The sequence below is a fragment of the Chaetodon auriga genome, chromosome 1, assembly GCF_051107435.1.
Source record: "Chaetodon auriga isolate fChaAug3 chromosome 1, fChaAug3.hap1, whole genome shotgun sequence".
NCBI lineage: Eukaryota > Metazoa > Chordata > Actinopteri > Chaetodontiformes > Chaetodontidae > Chaetodon > Chaetodon auriga.
In genome coordinates, this window is record NC_135074.1 from 14,388,305 (window position 1) to 14,404,674 (window position 16,370).

Genomic DNA, 16,370 nt, shown 5'->3' on the forward strand with positions numbered 1-16,370 from the left:
TGACAGATATTTACAAACTGAGTGAATTAATCCTGACTGAACAGATTCATTTCTGTCATTTTTCAGGAGCAAATGGTTATACAATTAGAGCATGTTGATTGTGTGTAACTGTGCTATTAGCCTCAACAATAAGTCAGCAAGCTACCCAAAATCAGATAGCATTAGTTTAGAGTTAAAATTACTCTTTGATTTATGGAATAGTTCATCAATACGCTTATTAATAAGTACATATATTAAAAACATGGAAAGAACTGGTCGGTGTGGACGGATTTGTGCTTGCGTGTGTGTTGGCATGTAAAACAGACCTTTACTGCAGCCAAAGTGGTTCTCAGAGTCGAAATGATTCGCTCCAGGTTGACATACATCACACTTGTCTCCAGTTACCAGCAGCTTGCACACACACACCCCGAAGTCTGGATGACAAGAACCATTGACACTGCCCATTGGGTCACATGCACAAGGCAGGCATCTGGTCAAGGGAAGAAAATAAAAATAAATCATGAAGACATTTTGTACAATTCACAGTTTGAATTCATGGACAGCTAGCTATTAACCTAGATGATTGAAAACAATGTCAAAACACAGTTGTGACACCACATTGTACCTCTTTGACACACACAGTACATCCAACTTCCATACATTTAAATCTCTTCAAATAACTTGCAAACTACAAACTCCCTGCGAGGTTTGTAAGGTTTTATAAACCAATCACCACCAAGATGTTGTCATTGACACACTGTATACTTCTGCTTCCATAGTTGGATTATTACATAGTTGTAAATAGAACCTTAATTTGGGGTGACTGTAGCTCAGGAGGTAGAGAGGTCATCTGTTAACCAGAGCGTCGATGGTTCAGTTCCTGGTGCCTGCAGTCTATATGTTGGTGTCCATAGGCAACTGAACTTGAGATTTCTCCCAATGCTGTGCCACCAGTGTATGAATGTGTGTGTGTGTGTGTGTGTGTGTGTGTGTGTGTGTGTGAATGGGTGAATGCTGAATTGTGTTGCAAAGTGCTTTGAGTTATTTGAGTTGAAAAATGCTATATGCAGTCCATTTTCCATGGTAGGCCAAAAATAGAGAAAGAGGATACAAATGTTCAAAGATAACTTCTGACTGTTTGTGTGTATATGGTGTGTGTGTGCGTGTGTGTCTCTAAAAGGTGTTGGGTCTTCACCTTAACACTGTGAGGGAGACCCTCAGTACCATCTATCCCACCCACCATCACCCTCTAGCTGTGAAACTAACTTCACAGAAACTGCAAGAATCGTCAAAGTGTGTGTGTGTGTGTGTGTGTGTGTGTGTGTGTGTGTGTGTGTGTGTGTGTGTGTGTGTCTGACGGTGTATGTGTCTGGGTCATCAGTGTGGTGTTACCCTCACTGGGGCTGGGCAGCGGGTGATCATCCGGCCAGCCACCTCACACCTTTACACACATTCACAGGCACACACAAACACACACACATGGTCACATGTGCAACACAATCTGCTTGTTGGAAGATGTCTGGCACACACGCACACACTACACTGACATAGAGAGTAACACTGTATAAACCCTATTAGTCTCACACACACGCACACACGCTTACATGCACGCATGCATGCAATCACACACACACAGCCACATTCGCCATGTGTATTTCTTTTGCTTACACATACTGTACTCACATGCTAGCTCTCTCTCTCTCCCTCTCTCTCTCTCTCTCTCTCTCTCACACACACACACACACACACACACACACACAGCTACACCTTCTTTATTGCTGTGTGAAAAGCCACAGCCTCTTAACGAGCAGCAAATTTGTCCTGTCAACTGGTGCTCTCACACACACAGACACCAGCACTCAAAAATACACAGGTACAAATACACACATACTCACTAATGCCATAGTGACTCGACCTTCACTCCATTCCCAAGGAGAAAGAAAACACCAACATCACACCCATTCTCCTCTTTTTCATCAGCCTCAGAGTACAGTATGTGTGTGAAGAGAGAGAGAGTGTGTGTGTGTGGTGTGTGTGTGTGTGTGTGTATTTAGTAGGAGATATAGCATGCCAACACAAACAAGCATTTAACAGTGACATGAAGGGATTTGTGTGCATAACAAAATTGTCATGTGTCGTGTAATAACTTTGCAAATGTTGTACAAAGACGTCTGTGTTATTGTAGGTTTGAGAGTATTCTTTAATAATTGCTTATAATAAAGTTGTGTGGTATAGTGTAAGTAAATGTGTGCCAATACTTAATCCCTCCAAAGAGATCATCATATTTCCCTGCGATGAAGGGACCAGCGGTCAGCATTTCTCTGACCAGGATCTCCATGGACACACATAGAGACACGGGGCTACATCTTCAGCCAACTGACTCACATCAATTTGTGTGTGTAAATTCATTTGTGTAAAGCCTATTGATTGAAGGGGGAAGATAAATTACTTGATGACATTTAGATGAAGAAATCCTTATAATGGAGCGACTCTGGGCACTAGAAAACCATTCAGCAGTAATAACGGAAGACTTTGTCATTTTTCCTGCCCAAAGAAAGAAAATAAGTCAGAGGCAGAGGTTAAAACTCACTGCACTGGTACACACTAAGTTGATGCTTACATTTACAAGATCTGTGCCCCTTCTTTCTTCATCACTGCAATTTTTTCTGTCAGAATTATTCCACTCCTTTCCTTAATTTCTTTGTAAGGTAAACTCTGTATCAATCTGTTGTGTTCTCTCCCTCCTTCCATCATGCCATCCCTCTCTGGTGTGAGGAGATCTCAGGCACAGCCAGAACACGGGGGAATACAGCTATCAGGCAAGGTCAGCTAACACACACACACACACACACACACACACACACACACACACACACACACACACACAGGGTGGACCCACTAGTCAAACAGTTTGTGGATCATCTATCTGCTATGACACCCTGTTGAGAGGAACTTGGTGTGTGCGTACCAGCATTGCACAGGATGTAACGTGTACAGTTACATTTGTGTATGCGTGTTTTAAGTTGTGTGTGTATGCGTATGCGGCTGTGTGTGTGAGATAGCCTGCAGGTAGAGACATGAGCGGTAAAGGTCAAAGCAGCTCTTAACTCATGTAAGTCATATGTCTGCCAACCAATCTGTAAACTGTCTTTACAGGGACGGCACCTGCTGCTGTGTGTGCTCATAGCTGTAGCTGAACGTGTGTGTGTGTGTGTGTGTGTGTGTGTGTGTGTGTGTGTGTGTGTGTTTGTGTGTGTGTGTGTGTGTGTGTGTACATGCAGGTGATGCAAGTAATGGATAGAAGCTTTACAGGATGTAAAACCAACAGATATGGTGTTCATCTGCGTCACTCTATATCACTCTATATGGGTTACCTGCCCAGGCCAGGGTTGAATCCGAAGAACATCTCACGACACTGGTCACAGCGTCGCCCTCCCACTGAGGGGTGGGCACACTCACATTGTCCAGTCTGGCTCTCACAACCACGCTGCAATGCTCCCATGGGATGGCAGTCACACTCCGCACACATACTCTGATCTGGAGAGAGGTAGAAGCCTGAACCGAGACAAACAGAAAATAAAGCAAAATCATGAATCCCATAGATTGTCTATTATTTTATTCATCCTGTCATCTGCCTACAAGTACATTTTTTGTTTCTCGGTTTCTTCCTTCTTTGCTGCATCCTCGCGTTGATTTTTACAGCTTTAAAATCAAATCCACATCATGATTTTTTTAAACGCAACTGAAAAGATTAGTTCTTAAATATCCAGGTTACATTCACATTCACAGGTGGCTGCATCCAAAATTACTCTATGACCAGTGGTTTCCTATTTGTACACTGTAGCGTTTTCCACACAACAATTCTCTAGTGAAAATAAATTAAATCTTATGTCATGGGTTGAAAGTGCTAAATATGCTATTTCTCTTTTTTGACAACATCTGACTATATGGAGTTACAGCATTCTACATAAAATTCCCTATTCACTAAATAGTGAATGAGGGCTGCAGCCTGGTACAATTTTGAGAAAATTATTTTATGTCCCCCCTAATCAGCATTAAGGTGTTGTTTGCCATTTATTTGTGATAAAATTGAACACAAAGCCAATAAGTGTGTGTGAGGCTACATTAAGCACTCCGGGTACTAAAGTATAAATCAATTCAGTTTATTTTTCTCAAGGCTAATAGCAGCTAATAAACAAATTAGATATTCTATTTAGCCACTTCCACAGTGAATTCTCAGCGGCATGTATCCTGTGTCTTGAAGTGGCAGAAGAAATTGTGTGGGGCAGTGTGCAGGAATGGAGCTGGCAAATGTGATGAAATAATGGAATGAAAAAAATATGATCAGACATGTTGTGGTTGTACATCTAAGTTACCTCATAGCGGTTCTGTGCACGGTATTTGTGAGCCAATAGCTTTATCCTTATCCTTATTATTATCTACTGCTACTTTCTACAGACTCTTACTTCAGGAAACCAGACTACACTGCTGGTCCTTCTCCATCACTGACACAATACAACATCTGTTACCTCTTGCCTCATAAGTCTAACCACACATACCAATACACACACAAACAAATTCATGAGGTAATGCACACAGAAACCAAAGTGAGATGAGTGAGGAGATGGTGCTGTGTTGAGACTTGGCACAAACAGGACAATCACTTAGTGGAGATCTGGCAGAGGGCACATGCCAACACACACAAAGGAACAAATAGAAAGATCTGGAGTACCAACCATTGTTCCCGACCTTCTTCCTCTACCATCTCAACCACTTTCGGGTTGTCTGACCTTGAATCTAACTTTATTTATCCAATCACTCCTTAGTTTTCTTGCTGACCTCTATATCATCAATCCATCCACCTTTCCAGTATTTCAAACACTCACCAGGTCGGCAGCTGCTGCAGTCCTGTCCATAGCGTGTGGGGACACAGACACACTGCCCTGTGGTGCTGTCACACACTGACCCCGGCACCGTCCCTCTGGGGTCACAGATACATGGTACACAGCCCTGGGACAAGCCCGCTGATGGGACACAAAACAACATCACAAAGCAGAATACTTTTAACTTTTTCTCTCAAACTGCCACTACTCATGCAAGAACACAAAAGCACATGACGAGTTACATCCATTTTATTTCAGTTCCAGTGACTTTGTTGTCTCTCAACTGACGCTCTGCTCTCTTACTCCGGAGATGTAAACTCCTGTTGTAGTAGCTGTGGGCACAGTTGGTACACCGCGCGCCCTCCACCCCCTCTCGGCATGGGCACTGTCCGGTCCGCATATCACAGACACCCTCTGGCACAGTGCCGTAGATGTCACACGCACACGGCAAACAGCCCAGGGAGTTTCGCTGCTCCAGGGTGTGGTAACCATGACGACAAGAGTCGCAGAGACGGCCTTCCACATGTTCCTTCAAAAAAGGATGGATAGATAGGAAAGAAAGAGGGGAGATGGCAGGATGTAACAGTGTGCTGGATGAAGTATTAATAAAGTGTCATGATAACATCAACTAGCAGGTATATAAGTCTGTTTTTAACACAAGCTGTTTATCTCCAGCTGCTGGCTTGGCCACTGACACTGTGTGTCTATCATGTTTTTTTTTTTTTTTAAATTACATGCCACCTTGGAGTTAGTGATGGGTTACACACCTAGCTAGCTGTGAGGATCATAAGTGGAATTCATTGAAAAGAGCTTGGAGAAAAAAACAAGCTCAAACAAGAGGAGATCCCTTTTCAGGATTTATCAGATGCCTGATAAGAAATTCAAACGTTAAACGCTTGTACACCTCTTCATCTGACCACTTCACCTGTAGTGTATGGAGCGTTGTTTGTGAAATGTTTACAAATCATAATTTTCTTTATTCAGAAAAAATTAATCTTCCTAGTGTGCCTGTGTTCACCCAGCATGCTCATATTCTCTTCATATGTTTTGACAGAATGTAACTGGCCAGCAACCACCAGTGGCACTGCAAGCCGGTGGGGGGAGGTTGTCTTTGCTTTTTCCAATATGAGACAGCTTGCTAATCATTGAACACAGGCATTATAGCAAAGACATTATAGTCAGTAATAATAATAAAAAATATCATAAAAAAGAAAAGAAAATGTATGCTTGTTAACTTGCCTTACACACACACTGTCCAGTGTGAGGGTCACAGTCTGTCCTGGGTTCTGTCCCTTCTTGTGAGCAGTTGCAGGGGGCACAGGATCCCTCCAGTCGTAAACCATATGAACCTCTGCCACAGGAGTCACAGCGCTGCCCCCCAACCCCAGGCTTACACTCACACTGCCCCCCCTCAGGCTCACAAAATGGGCTGAGGGAACCCAGGGGGTCACAGTCACATGGGATGCAGCCGTCTGGGTGGGACAGGTTCCAATAACCAAACTCACAGCGGTCACAAGAAAGACCTGGAAGGAGAGAGAGAGAGAGAGAAAACACATTTACAGAGATGTTGAGGAGAGGACAGAGTGGGACTAGCTGAGAGAAACAGGAGGAAAAAAAAATTTAAAAGTGAATTGCTCACTTGATCACCAAGTAGCGTTTAGCCTCTCTCTAGTTGCAGGTGTGTGCGTGTGTGTGTGTGTGTGTGTGAGTGAGAGAGCGAGAGAGTGTATAAAACTGCCATCATTAGGGCCAGGCCCTCTACATATGATGGATCACTCACCTAAGGCCAAACACTTAATTTCACTGAGTGAGAAAATAAATAAATTAAGCAACTACAAGAAAAGAATGGAGGGAAGGAAAATGTGGAGATGGAGGGATGGAAAGATGGATGGAGGAATACAAAAATAACAGTGAGTTACCATCAGGTGTGAAAACAAGATAAGGTGAGTTACATTTACGATGAAACCTTTAAAGTACTAAAAGAAGGACAATTATTTTTCAATTTGTTAAAGAAAATTTGAATTATTCATTATTAACAGGTTTCACAAGATTTTGTCTTGTGAAACCTGAGAAATTTAAGAAATTTCAAGATGGCCAAATGCATCTCGAACATTTACTTACTTTAAATATTTAACATCTCTCGATATTTTCAATGCCTAACGGGGCTGTGCACTACAGCATGCAAAATGAACCAATTAACAGCCTCGGTTCAGTGATCGCTCTTTATGCCTTCACTTATTTGTCTTAAACTTTGGGAGCATCTGTCAGCTTGCAATATTATTCTGACGCTGTGGCAAATTATTTCTTCCATGATTTCAGTTCTGTTGATAATCATTGTACAACAACAAACACCAAAACTGATGGAACTGGAGGAGGTTTTATGGCTACAGCAGCAGTGTTGAGCTATAAGGCTACTTAAACTATGATATGCAGTGTGAGCGTGCAGGGCTTATTTGAATATGCCATACGTATTCCATGACAGGCAATCTGTCCCTAAATGGATGCCTGGGGGCAACGCAGTCACCACAGCCGTTTATGCGGGAGTGTGTGTCCATATGTGGGTACGTGTGAATGTGTGTGCACGCAACATACAGTCATGAGAGAAAACCTGTACATCTGTGTGAGTGCACATGACCACGTGCGTGCGTGTGTGCAGGAGACACTTGGCATTTCCCCTGGTCTGCCCACTTTAATGATTTTATAGATCTGAATATATTTCTCTCCATAGATCATATTTCATGCTAGTGCAGTGAAGATATGGCTCTGTGTGTGTGTGTGTGTGTGTGTGTGTGTTGAGGTGTGTGTGCACATCTGAGTGTGTTGGTGGTAAATACATACGCAGACAGAATGATGCTTACAGCCCTAACAATGCATTGATGTACTGCACTGAATTTTTCCCATTAAAACGATACAACTTATAAAGAATCCCACACTTATTGTTGTCACTAGTTTTGTCACATTTAAACAGAAGGTCCAATGAACACAATGACAGAACAACTAACAAGATTAGAGAAGAGAAAACAGAAGGAAAAAAAGAGAAAAGTCAGAAGACAGTAAAAGGGAAAGAAAAGTGAGAATATTAGTGACTAGAACGTGTTAGAAGATATTACATCAGGATAGAAAAGAGGTAATTTTGTGTTGGGGTGTGTATGTGTCCAAGCATGCATATGTGTGAGCGTGTTTTCAGGACATGGCCCAGCCCTTTTATCAGTAGCCAGCTGGTTAACAGGCTCATGCATCACCATTTCAAACACTATTATGTACACACTGCACTCTGGCACCTTGTTATGAGTGTGCGTGTGTGTGTGCGTGTGTCTGCATGTGTGTATCTGTGTCTGTGCACACACATTTCAATTCCGTCCTTCTGAAGCGTGCCTGCCATTGCTCTACTCAAAGTATCAGCTTGGCGGTAATAAATTGCCATAATCAAATCTCATTTCTGAAAAATACCTGTGGGAGCAACCAAACAAACACGGACAGAAAAAAACGAAAGTGGGTCTTGTACGAAGGAGTGTGAAAAATACAAGGGGCTGCAGCAGTTTGTTTTAATCAACTTGGCATTGAATTAGAGAATTAAATACCAGCTTAGTTCTTGATGGCATGCCTGCATGCACACACATGCGCAAACATACACACAAATGCACAGAGCTTTACACACACACACGCAAAGAAAGTCATACATTGCATACATACAGTTAGGCAAAGACAAAAGTACATGAACACACAGATCCAGACTCTCTCCCTTCCTACATATACATAACCATAAACAGACACACTTACACACATTTACAAGTTCACAAACACGTGCCCGCCCTCACATGCACAACCGTGGGCCCTTGATAGCGAGGCTTAGCAATAACCATGATGCGTTGAGTTGAGGAGCGTTGGCCGGTTTTGCATTTCATACGAGCCTGCTCTTCAAAGACACACAGGGGAGAGAGTGAAACCATTTATCACAAAGAGAAGCACAACGGCTAGAAGCACCGCCAGCAGAAAAGCCTGTTTATTTTGGCTGGCAAAACACTCTGGGATATGGATGTGTGTGCCTTTACGTCTGTGTGTATACACATGTCTGTTTTGGTGTGTGCACCGGGTGTATCCCCTTTTTTGCTTTTGTGTGCGTCCCAACGATGAGCTGCGCCAATGTATTAATTAAGATGCCATTACTAGACAATTAAACAGTGTAACTGCTCTGATGAAAAGCACAAGTTATCAACAAAGCACTCTGGGACACTTTTTAATAGAAACTATTTTAAGGAGCAGACGTTTCGGAGTTGAGAGGTGTGCCGCTGTGGTAAAATACCAAGGTCTGAGGAGATTGCTGATATTGCCTTGAAATTACTTTTATCTTTTCCTTATCTTAATTGAACCCTCGCCCACAATGAGGTTGTCTGGCTTGTATGGGTGGGATCTAGGGGGATGGCATGAACTTCCACGTCTGTTACACTGTCCTCACCAGCAGGTGGCAAGAAGCAGCTCTGACAATCAAGGGTCTCCCCCGACACACGCGATTGTCCCTTTAGAAGTGCAGCTGAAAACACGACAGCCCTTCCATCAAATATGTCATCAAAATACAACACAAAAACAAGAATGTCAGAGATTTTCTCCAGTGTTTTTCTGTTTACCTGCGACATGCGGTTTACACTGGCACTGTCCTGTGTCCTGGTTGCAACTGGGATCTCCTCCTGTTACACTGCTGATGGTGCCAACATCGCTACAGTTACAGCGGACGCAGCCATTCGGATTTGATGCTTGAAGACCATGCCAACCGGGCAAACAGTCTGCACACTGACGACCTGTAACTGCAACCTTACATTGACACTGACCTCCGACCTGAAGGTGAGAAACACAGAGGAAGAGAGGGATGAGCAAGGAGGAGACAGAAAAACAGGTTTTCAAAAACATTTTAAATCATCCAAATTGAAGTTACACGGACGATCAGAAATTTGCCGTTTGTGTTGGTGTGTACCTGCGCACACTTCATGCTGCTGTTGATTGTTCCAGCGGCGTGACAGTGGCAAGGCTGACATACATCAAGGGAGGTGGGATCAGATTCCTCCAGCCTGAAAAACCCACTGATACACAGCTCACAGTTCTTACCTGATAGTGAGAGAGAAAGAAACAGGGTGAGACAGAGAGCAAGAAAATCAAAGGAATAGGCTGATTTGTTATGATTTGTTGGAACAGACCTGTGTACGACTGTATTCATCTATATCTGTTCCTACATTAATCAAACACTCACTCCAGCATCATATTTTCTTGGTGAACATTTTGAAATGTAGAATGTGAAAAGGTAATTATCGAACTTCTGTACCCGTGGTGTTGTGCATGCAGTTGTCACAGACGCCTCCTCCTCCTCGATAGTGCTCATCCGGTTGGTCATCAGCTCTGACATCGTAATGACAGGAGAGGGCGTGACCGTGACACTGGCAAGACCGGCAATTCATGGGCTGCAGCTGGTCACCTGATCTGAATGGCTTGTCATTGTAGAGAGGCGCACAACGCTGGCACTGAAGAAAAGTACAAGCATACATTTCTTTATACAGTAATCTAAACTGCTGTTTTGACATGCTGCCATAATTGTTATTGGAATTAACTTAATTACAGAGCAGCTCTGCAGAAATCTTAATAACTGAGCATTCCGGTTACTGTAACGTCTGAGAGTTTCTGGCAGAATCGCACCGACTTATAACTGCGTGAGGTGAGGTGAGTTCACAAACATACAGAGTACCAAGTACCCAAACGGTGAGGCAGAAGCACTTTATCATCTGTGAGCATTCACCATATACTGTACATTTAAATGAATTACAGTCTGATGAGGAATGAATCATTTGTTATACATAAAAAAGCGATGACATATAGAAAATGTCTGAAAATGTGCATTGACTGAGAGTGCATGTAGTATTTACATAGAAACATGGTCCCATGATAAGTGAAATGCTTGGTTTTATGGAACAAAGACAGAATGAGACAGACAACAGTGAGAAAGAGAGACAGAATTAGAGAGAGGGGGAAATATAAAGAGAGAAAAATCAGCGGGCCGTGTAAATCTAAATCTGAAGAGAGAGAGGAATAATACACATAACTGAATAGAAAACACAGAGGTATACTCTACTATATAATAAGGACCCAGTACATTTACACACACACACGCGCGCACACACACATACACACAGACAGCGTAGGGAAATCAGACCACTAATGAGGAGTGACTTGCAACAGCCAGGGCTTTCACAAAGGCCCACTTTCATGTCAAAATAAACATACCAAGGTGTGTGTACGGGAGGAGGAAGGGAAAAAAGTCCTATAAAAAATGCATTTTTCTGTAGCAGAGAGCAGCAGAGGCAAGAAGCAGCAAGTACAAGCCCTTTGATTTTGTTCAGCAGTCAGTACAAATTATGGTGGACAAGGGGGGCATCAAATGGCGGGATTAAAAATGTATTAAAAAACACAGGAGTTCCTCCCATGTGTGGCACATGCAGACCTGCACTGGGCCCATTATGTATGACACACAGAGGAGGGGGGAAGGCAGGGGGAGGAGAGGGGGGAGGGGGAGATAGGGGGGAAAAGGCTCCTATTTTGTATATGAGACAAAAAGGCAGTGGAAAAATGCAGGAAACTGATGTGAAGGGAAATGAGAAAAAGATTCCCTTTGTGTTTTAACGATTAAGACTGGAGGGACAGAAAGACGAGAAACAGAAAACAATCCACAAGTGTGTGAGTGAGACGTGTGTGGTAGAAACAGAGGAAGACAAAGAGAGAGAGCAGACAATGAGATCAGAAATAACATTAATGGTAGTATGTGAAGAAGCCCCATGTGAAGCTACAACACAACACAGGGCCCGGGACGAGCGTACACAAACACACACAATCACACACGGTTCCAAAGGGTTTGCTTTGCCCTGTGGAATTTCTCATATTTATATTTAGTGTTTCTCAACAAAATGCATTAGATGTATCCTTGGGTTTTAACAAGTGTTTGAATGTATTTCCTTCATCATAAAAATCATCTTTTCACTGCCTCTGCTGAAGCATTTCTGTGTTTCTCTGCATGTTATCACCACGAAACTCAATCAGTGGTACCTTTGGACTTTTTCTTGCACCTACTCATTAAGACATTGTTCCACAGTGTTTATGGTCAAAACCTCCTCAGGGTATCTTTAGGGTCTTCTACTGCTCCTGGATTTTAGCATGCCATTGAAAATCCAACATCATTCGTATGAAGCATATTGGCATTACTATATTTTAGGTATATGCCGTGTACTTTATTCCTATTATTTTTCATTAGAGGTAACAGAGTCAGAGTCTTCTAATTTAACACTACAGAATCACTGAATTGTGTTGCTGCAGTGGCCAAACATTCAATTAACAAAGAAAATTTTGAAAACAGTAGGGAAATATGGACTGTCTGCTCGTTTACAAAGAAGATTTAAGAGGACAAATACACTACCTCTCCACAGAACAAACGAGATCTAAAGAGTATGCATATCTGTGTGTGTGTGTGTGTGTGTGTGTGTGTGTGTGTGTGTGTGTGAACAGAGTCCAGAGCGCTGTTCCCTGTTGGGTGATTATTAACAGGATCTAATGAAGCAGCAGGAGATTCTCTGGAGACATGATGTATACACACACACACACACACACACACACACACAAGAAGACAAGAAACAAGCGAGTAAAGACGCGCGCGCACACACACACACACACACACACACAAAGGCAGACACAGGAGCATGCGTCTTGGAACATGTATAATTCCACAGGAGTGCTGGGATGTTTGCATGTCCCTGATTGTTCTGTGTGTCTCCTGCTCGCCTGTCTGTCATGCTGTTTGGCTTCAAATCTATCTGATGTCATACCTACAGTAACTACCTGCCTCTCTGTTTGTCCACGCCGCTTTTCCCCTTCTGCCCATCTGTCTTTGTGGTTGCCTGCCTGTCTATCTGCGGCTCTGTGCCCCAAAACGTTTCACATATCAAAGGTACTTTTCTTTCGGCACTTCGAACAGAAAGCTCTCACTACATCTCACTCGTCGTCTCATCCGCTGGGGATGAGTTGAAGAGCGAGATGTAGTGAGTTCTCCTCTCCCGTATCTCCCTCCCTTTTTATTCCTCTTTCGTCTCCTCTACCTCTGTGCCTCCTCCATCTTCCCACCCTTCCTTCCTCTTCTATCCCCTCTCTTTCTGAAAAACAAATCACTCTGTACATCTCTCTGGGTTTCCCAACTCTCCCCTTCCTCACTCGCTTCCCCCTGTCTCTACCGTCCCCCAACCGCTTGTTCTCATAGCCACGGTGAGTATGTGAGCGGGAAATATTACCATACCAAATGAAAGGGAGAGGATTTTTTCTTCCGTCTCTTTTCTTTCCATTCAACATTGCGTTACCTTCCCTCTCTCCCAGCCTGCTAATTAGTCGAGGGACCGGTGTTTGGGAGTTAAAAGAAAACTGCACACGTTCATTCTCTTCTTCATACAAAAGGTTTTGATGGTGCGCCATCATCCACACACAGTGCCAGCAGCCAGCAGAAAAGGACAGCACATACTATAGTTCAAGCTTACATGGTTTTAATTCTGTTGCTTTTATCTTTCTGCAAATAGCCAATCCTCTGCAACATCATACTGTAGCTGAGAAGAACATTGGAAAAGTTATGAAGTTTGTTCTGCTGATGACAGGCACCTCTGTCAGTACTTAATCAATAGTCTGACTCTTGACTCTTTAAACAATTCTGACTTTCATTGCAGAGCACACTGTCATCTCCTGATAAATTGTGATGCAACGGATTAACAAGTGAGATGCCACAGACTGACACGTTCTCTGAATTCTGTGCATGTTCTAGTTTATTTCAAACTAGACTTTAAACCTTCAGTCAGAATTAATCACAAGCGCAGGATTGGTGACAGGACAAGACGTCGTTCAGGACATTATTATTCAGCAGCTGAAAGCAGCATATAGTGCACGTTATGTGGATACTGGTTTATTCATAAAGTGATAAAGTCGTTAATTTGTCACCGAAAAGCATTTTTCTATACCTTGTGCCGTGTATTTCTTCGGCGGTCTGGTTCAATGCAGGAAAGATGTGAACATGGCCGTCTGTGTGGTGGACTGTTGCAGGGTAAAGGATAACATCTTATTTTCACTCTGAATGTTTCGACAAAACCTGCTGAGTGAGGAGCCTCCGCTAATGGATATATGGGCATTCAGATGGCCTGTCACAAGCATCTGTGTGTGTGTGTGTGCGTGTTTTAATCTGCTGGGGCAACTCATCTTATCCTAAATGCCATGACCAATTTCACGCTCTCACTGGAAAGGTCGTGCCACTAGCATGTGTGTTCTCGTGCGTACGCGTGTGTATGAGCATGCTGGTGTGTACACGGCCGTGTTGTGTGTATCTGAAGTTAACCCGGTTAACCCCAGCATAGGTGAAAATCTGCTGCTCAGGCAGACTTTGGCAACAGAGATCCTGGACAAGGCTGCTTAACGTCACTAGCTATCAATATCTATCACGCTCAAAGATGCAAACACAGAAACACAGTCAGAAGAGATATACAGTATGTACACAAAAACGAAAACTGCTACAAATCAAATACAGCTGCACAATCCTACCCTTTGCATGGTTTTCTAAGTATACTAAACGTCACATTTAAAAATCCCCACTTCTCGACTCCTGTGGAAACTCACACATACAAGGCGTTTCACAGAACAGTCTACCAGCCTATTTTCTGTAACACTAATATGGGACAACATTATATCCCCAAAAAATGCTATTCTGAAGCGTCGAATGACAGAGACATTGTACAACAGAAAATAGTGTGACGTGATGTACAATACAATATATGATATAGCTTTCAGACATGACTGAATCCATCAGTTGTGGAGAGACGCGCAGAGACAGAGTGACAGAATGAGAGATCAAGTCTGACACAGAGTGCACATAAGAAAGAATCAAAAGACAGAGTGAGAAAGTGGGAGAGTGTGTGTGCGTTTTGGGCTTGAGTGTGTGCGTGAGACTTTAAGTGTGTGTCTTCCGAGGCCCCCGTTGATCATCTTGACACATGTCTGAGCATTTCTGTCACTTTAATGTCACTGTGGAAATTCTGCAGATTAGTACAACATCCGTCATGGTGCTAGGCCGATCCAAGTCAACAGAACGCATGCAATATTAAACGCTAATATTCCCCACAGCCTTTTATGCTCCAATATTACAGAGACAGAAGAAAGGTCCTGAATATTCACTCAGAGAGATGACATGGACAGGTTTGGGAGAAAAGTGCGCACACACACGCACGCACGCACGCATGCAGATGATCACACAAAAAGGACCCTGTATAGACACGCGCTTTGCACACATTCCTTTACACGCTAATGCCTTTCACAGAAGCACAGCTCCTGTTGAGATTAATTCACATGAAACATACACGCCACCATAACCACACACTCAAATATGAGCATACTGCTTATTTCCATCTCTCTAACATAAAAGATCCACGGTACGTATGAGGGAGAGGGAAAGAAACAGGTTGGAAAGGATGGACAGATTCAAGACAGTCAGAAACATGGAGGAAAGAGAAGGATGAAACATGAGCAACAGAGGCAAACAGGAATGAATTAAATACTTAGAAAGCGAGGCAATAAAGAGTGAGGGGGAGTAGAGTGAAATGAAGCGAAAGACAAACAGAGAGCGAAAGAGAGCTGATTAGAGATGCATGCTGAGGGAATGTCATTGTTCTAGTCGATTTGAGACATTATTTAAACTGAGACCCCGGAGAGGAAGACAGAGCATGTGAGAGAGAGAGAGAGAGAGAGAGAGAGAGAGAGAGAGAGAGAGAGAGAGAGATGAGGAGAGGAGAAGTGGATGGAGGTGGGACAGGGACCTAGAGAGAGGAAAGAGAAAAGTGGTGTATAAGAGGGTGAAGAAGAGGAAAAGAAGAGGCAGAGATATTTTTCTGTATTAGTCTGGATGATGCCCTATACCTCACCGTGTGTGTGTGTGTGTGTGTGTATGTGTGTGTGTGTGTGTGTGTGTGTGTGTGTGTCTGCCTGCGTGAGATAACTTTTATTTTAGTCTGGAGTTCACATGAGAGAAAAACTATTAAATGTTCGACTGTGTGTAGGAGGGTGTTTGTTATTTGAGTTTGAGAGTAAGCAACACAAGCAATAGAACAGCTGCTGGTTGACAGCTGTACTTTACCATTCATGTCCTCTGGAGCCTGTGTCTGAAACACTCACACCCATACACACACACACACACACACACATTAATACACAGACGCGGGTGTATGAATGATACATAAGTAGTGAATAATGCAGACTGTCCTGTGCTACAGCGAGGTGGAGCAGTCATACTGAACTTTTCACTGCTGACCGACTGCAGGCTTTGTTGGGGTGATGCTTACTATTACCTGGCAAGTTGTATTAGCTTTGCTGGGAGCAGTAGCCTGGTCCTGAGGTGGTGTTTCACATCAGAGTAGACTGACATCAAATCAGAGGCTAACATTCTGCAGCATACCAGCA

General features: G+C 43.2%; 1 protein-coding gene across 1 annotated transcript in view; it reads right to left on the reverse strand.

Annotated features, from left to right (window-relative positions):
• The window catches only part of ush2a (Usher syndrome 2A (autosomal recessive, mild)), a 188,615-nt gene that overhangs the window by 137,947 nt on the left and 34,298 nt on the right, over positions 1 to 16,370 (reverse strand). Inside the window, exons 13-20 of the mRNA XM_076724631.1 lie at positions 10,177 to 10,372; positions 9,832 to 9,962; positions 9,488 to 9,695; positions 6,102 to 6,385; positions 5,166 to 5,391; positions 4,866 to 5,003; positions 3,354 to 3,534; positions 306 to 469 (exon numbers count right to left, since the gene is read on the reverse strand). Coding sequence (XP_076580746.1) covers positions 306 to 469; positions 3,354 to 3,534; positions 4,866 to 5,003; positions 5,166 to 5,391; positions 6,102 to 6,385; positions 9,488 to 9,695; positions 9,832 to 9,962; positions 10,177 to 10,372 — 1,528 coding nt within the window. The remainder of the gene's footprint in view (positions 1 to 305; positions 470 to 3,353; positions 3,535 to 4,865; positions 5,004 to 5,165; positions 5,392 to 6,101; positions 6,386 to 9,487; positions 9,696 to 9,831; positions 9,963 to 10,176; positions 10,373 to 16,370) is intronic.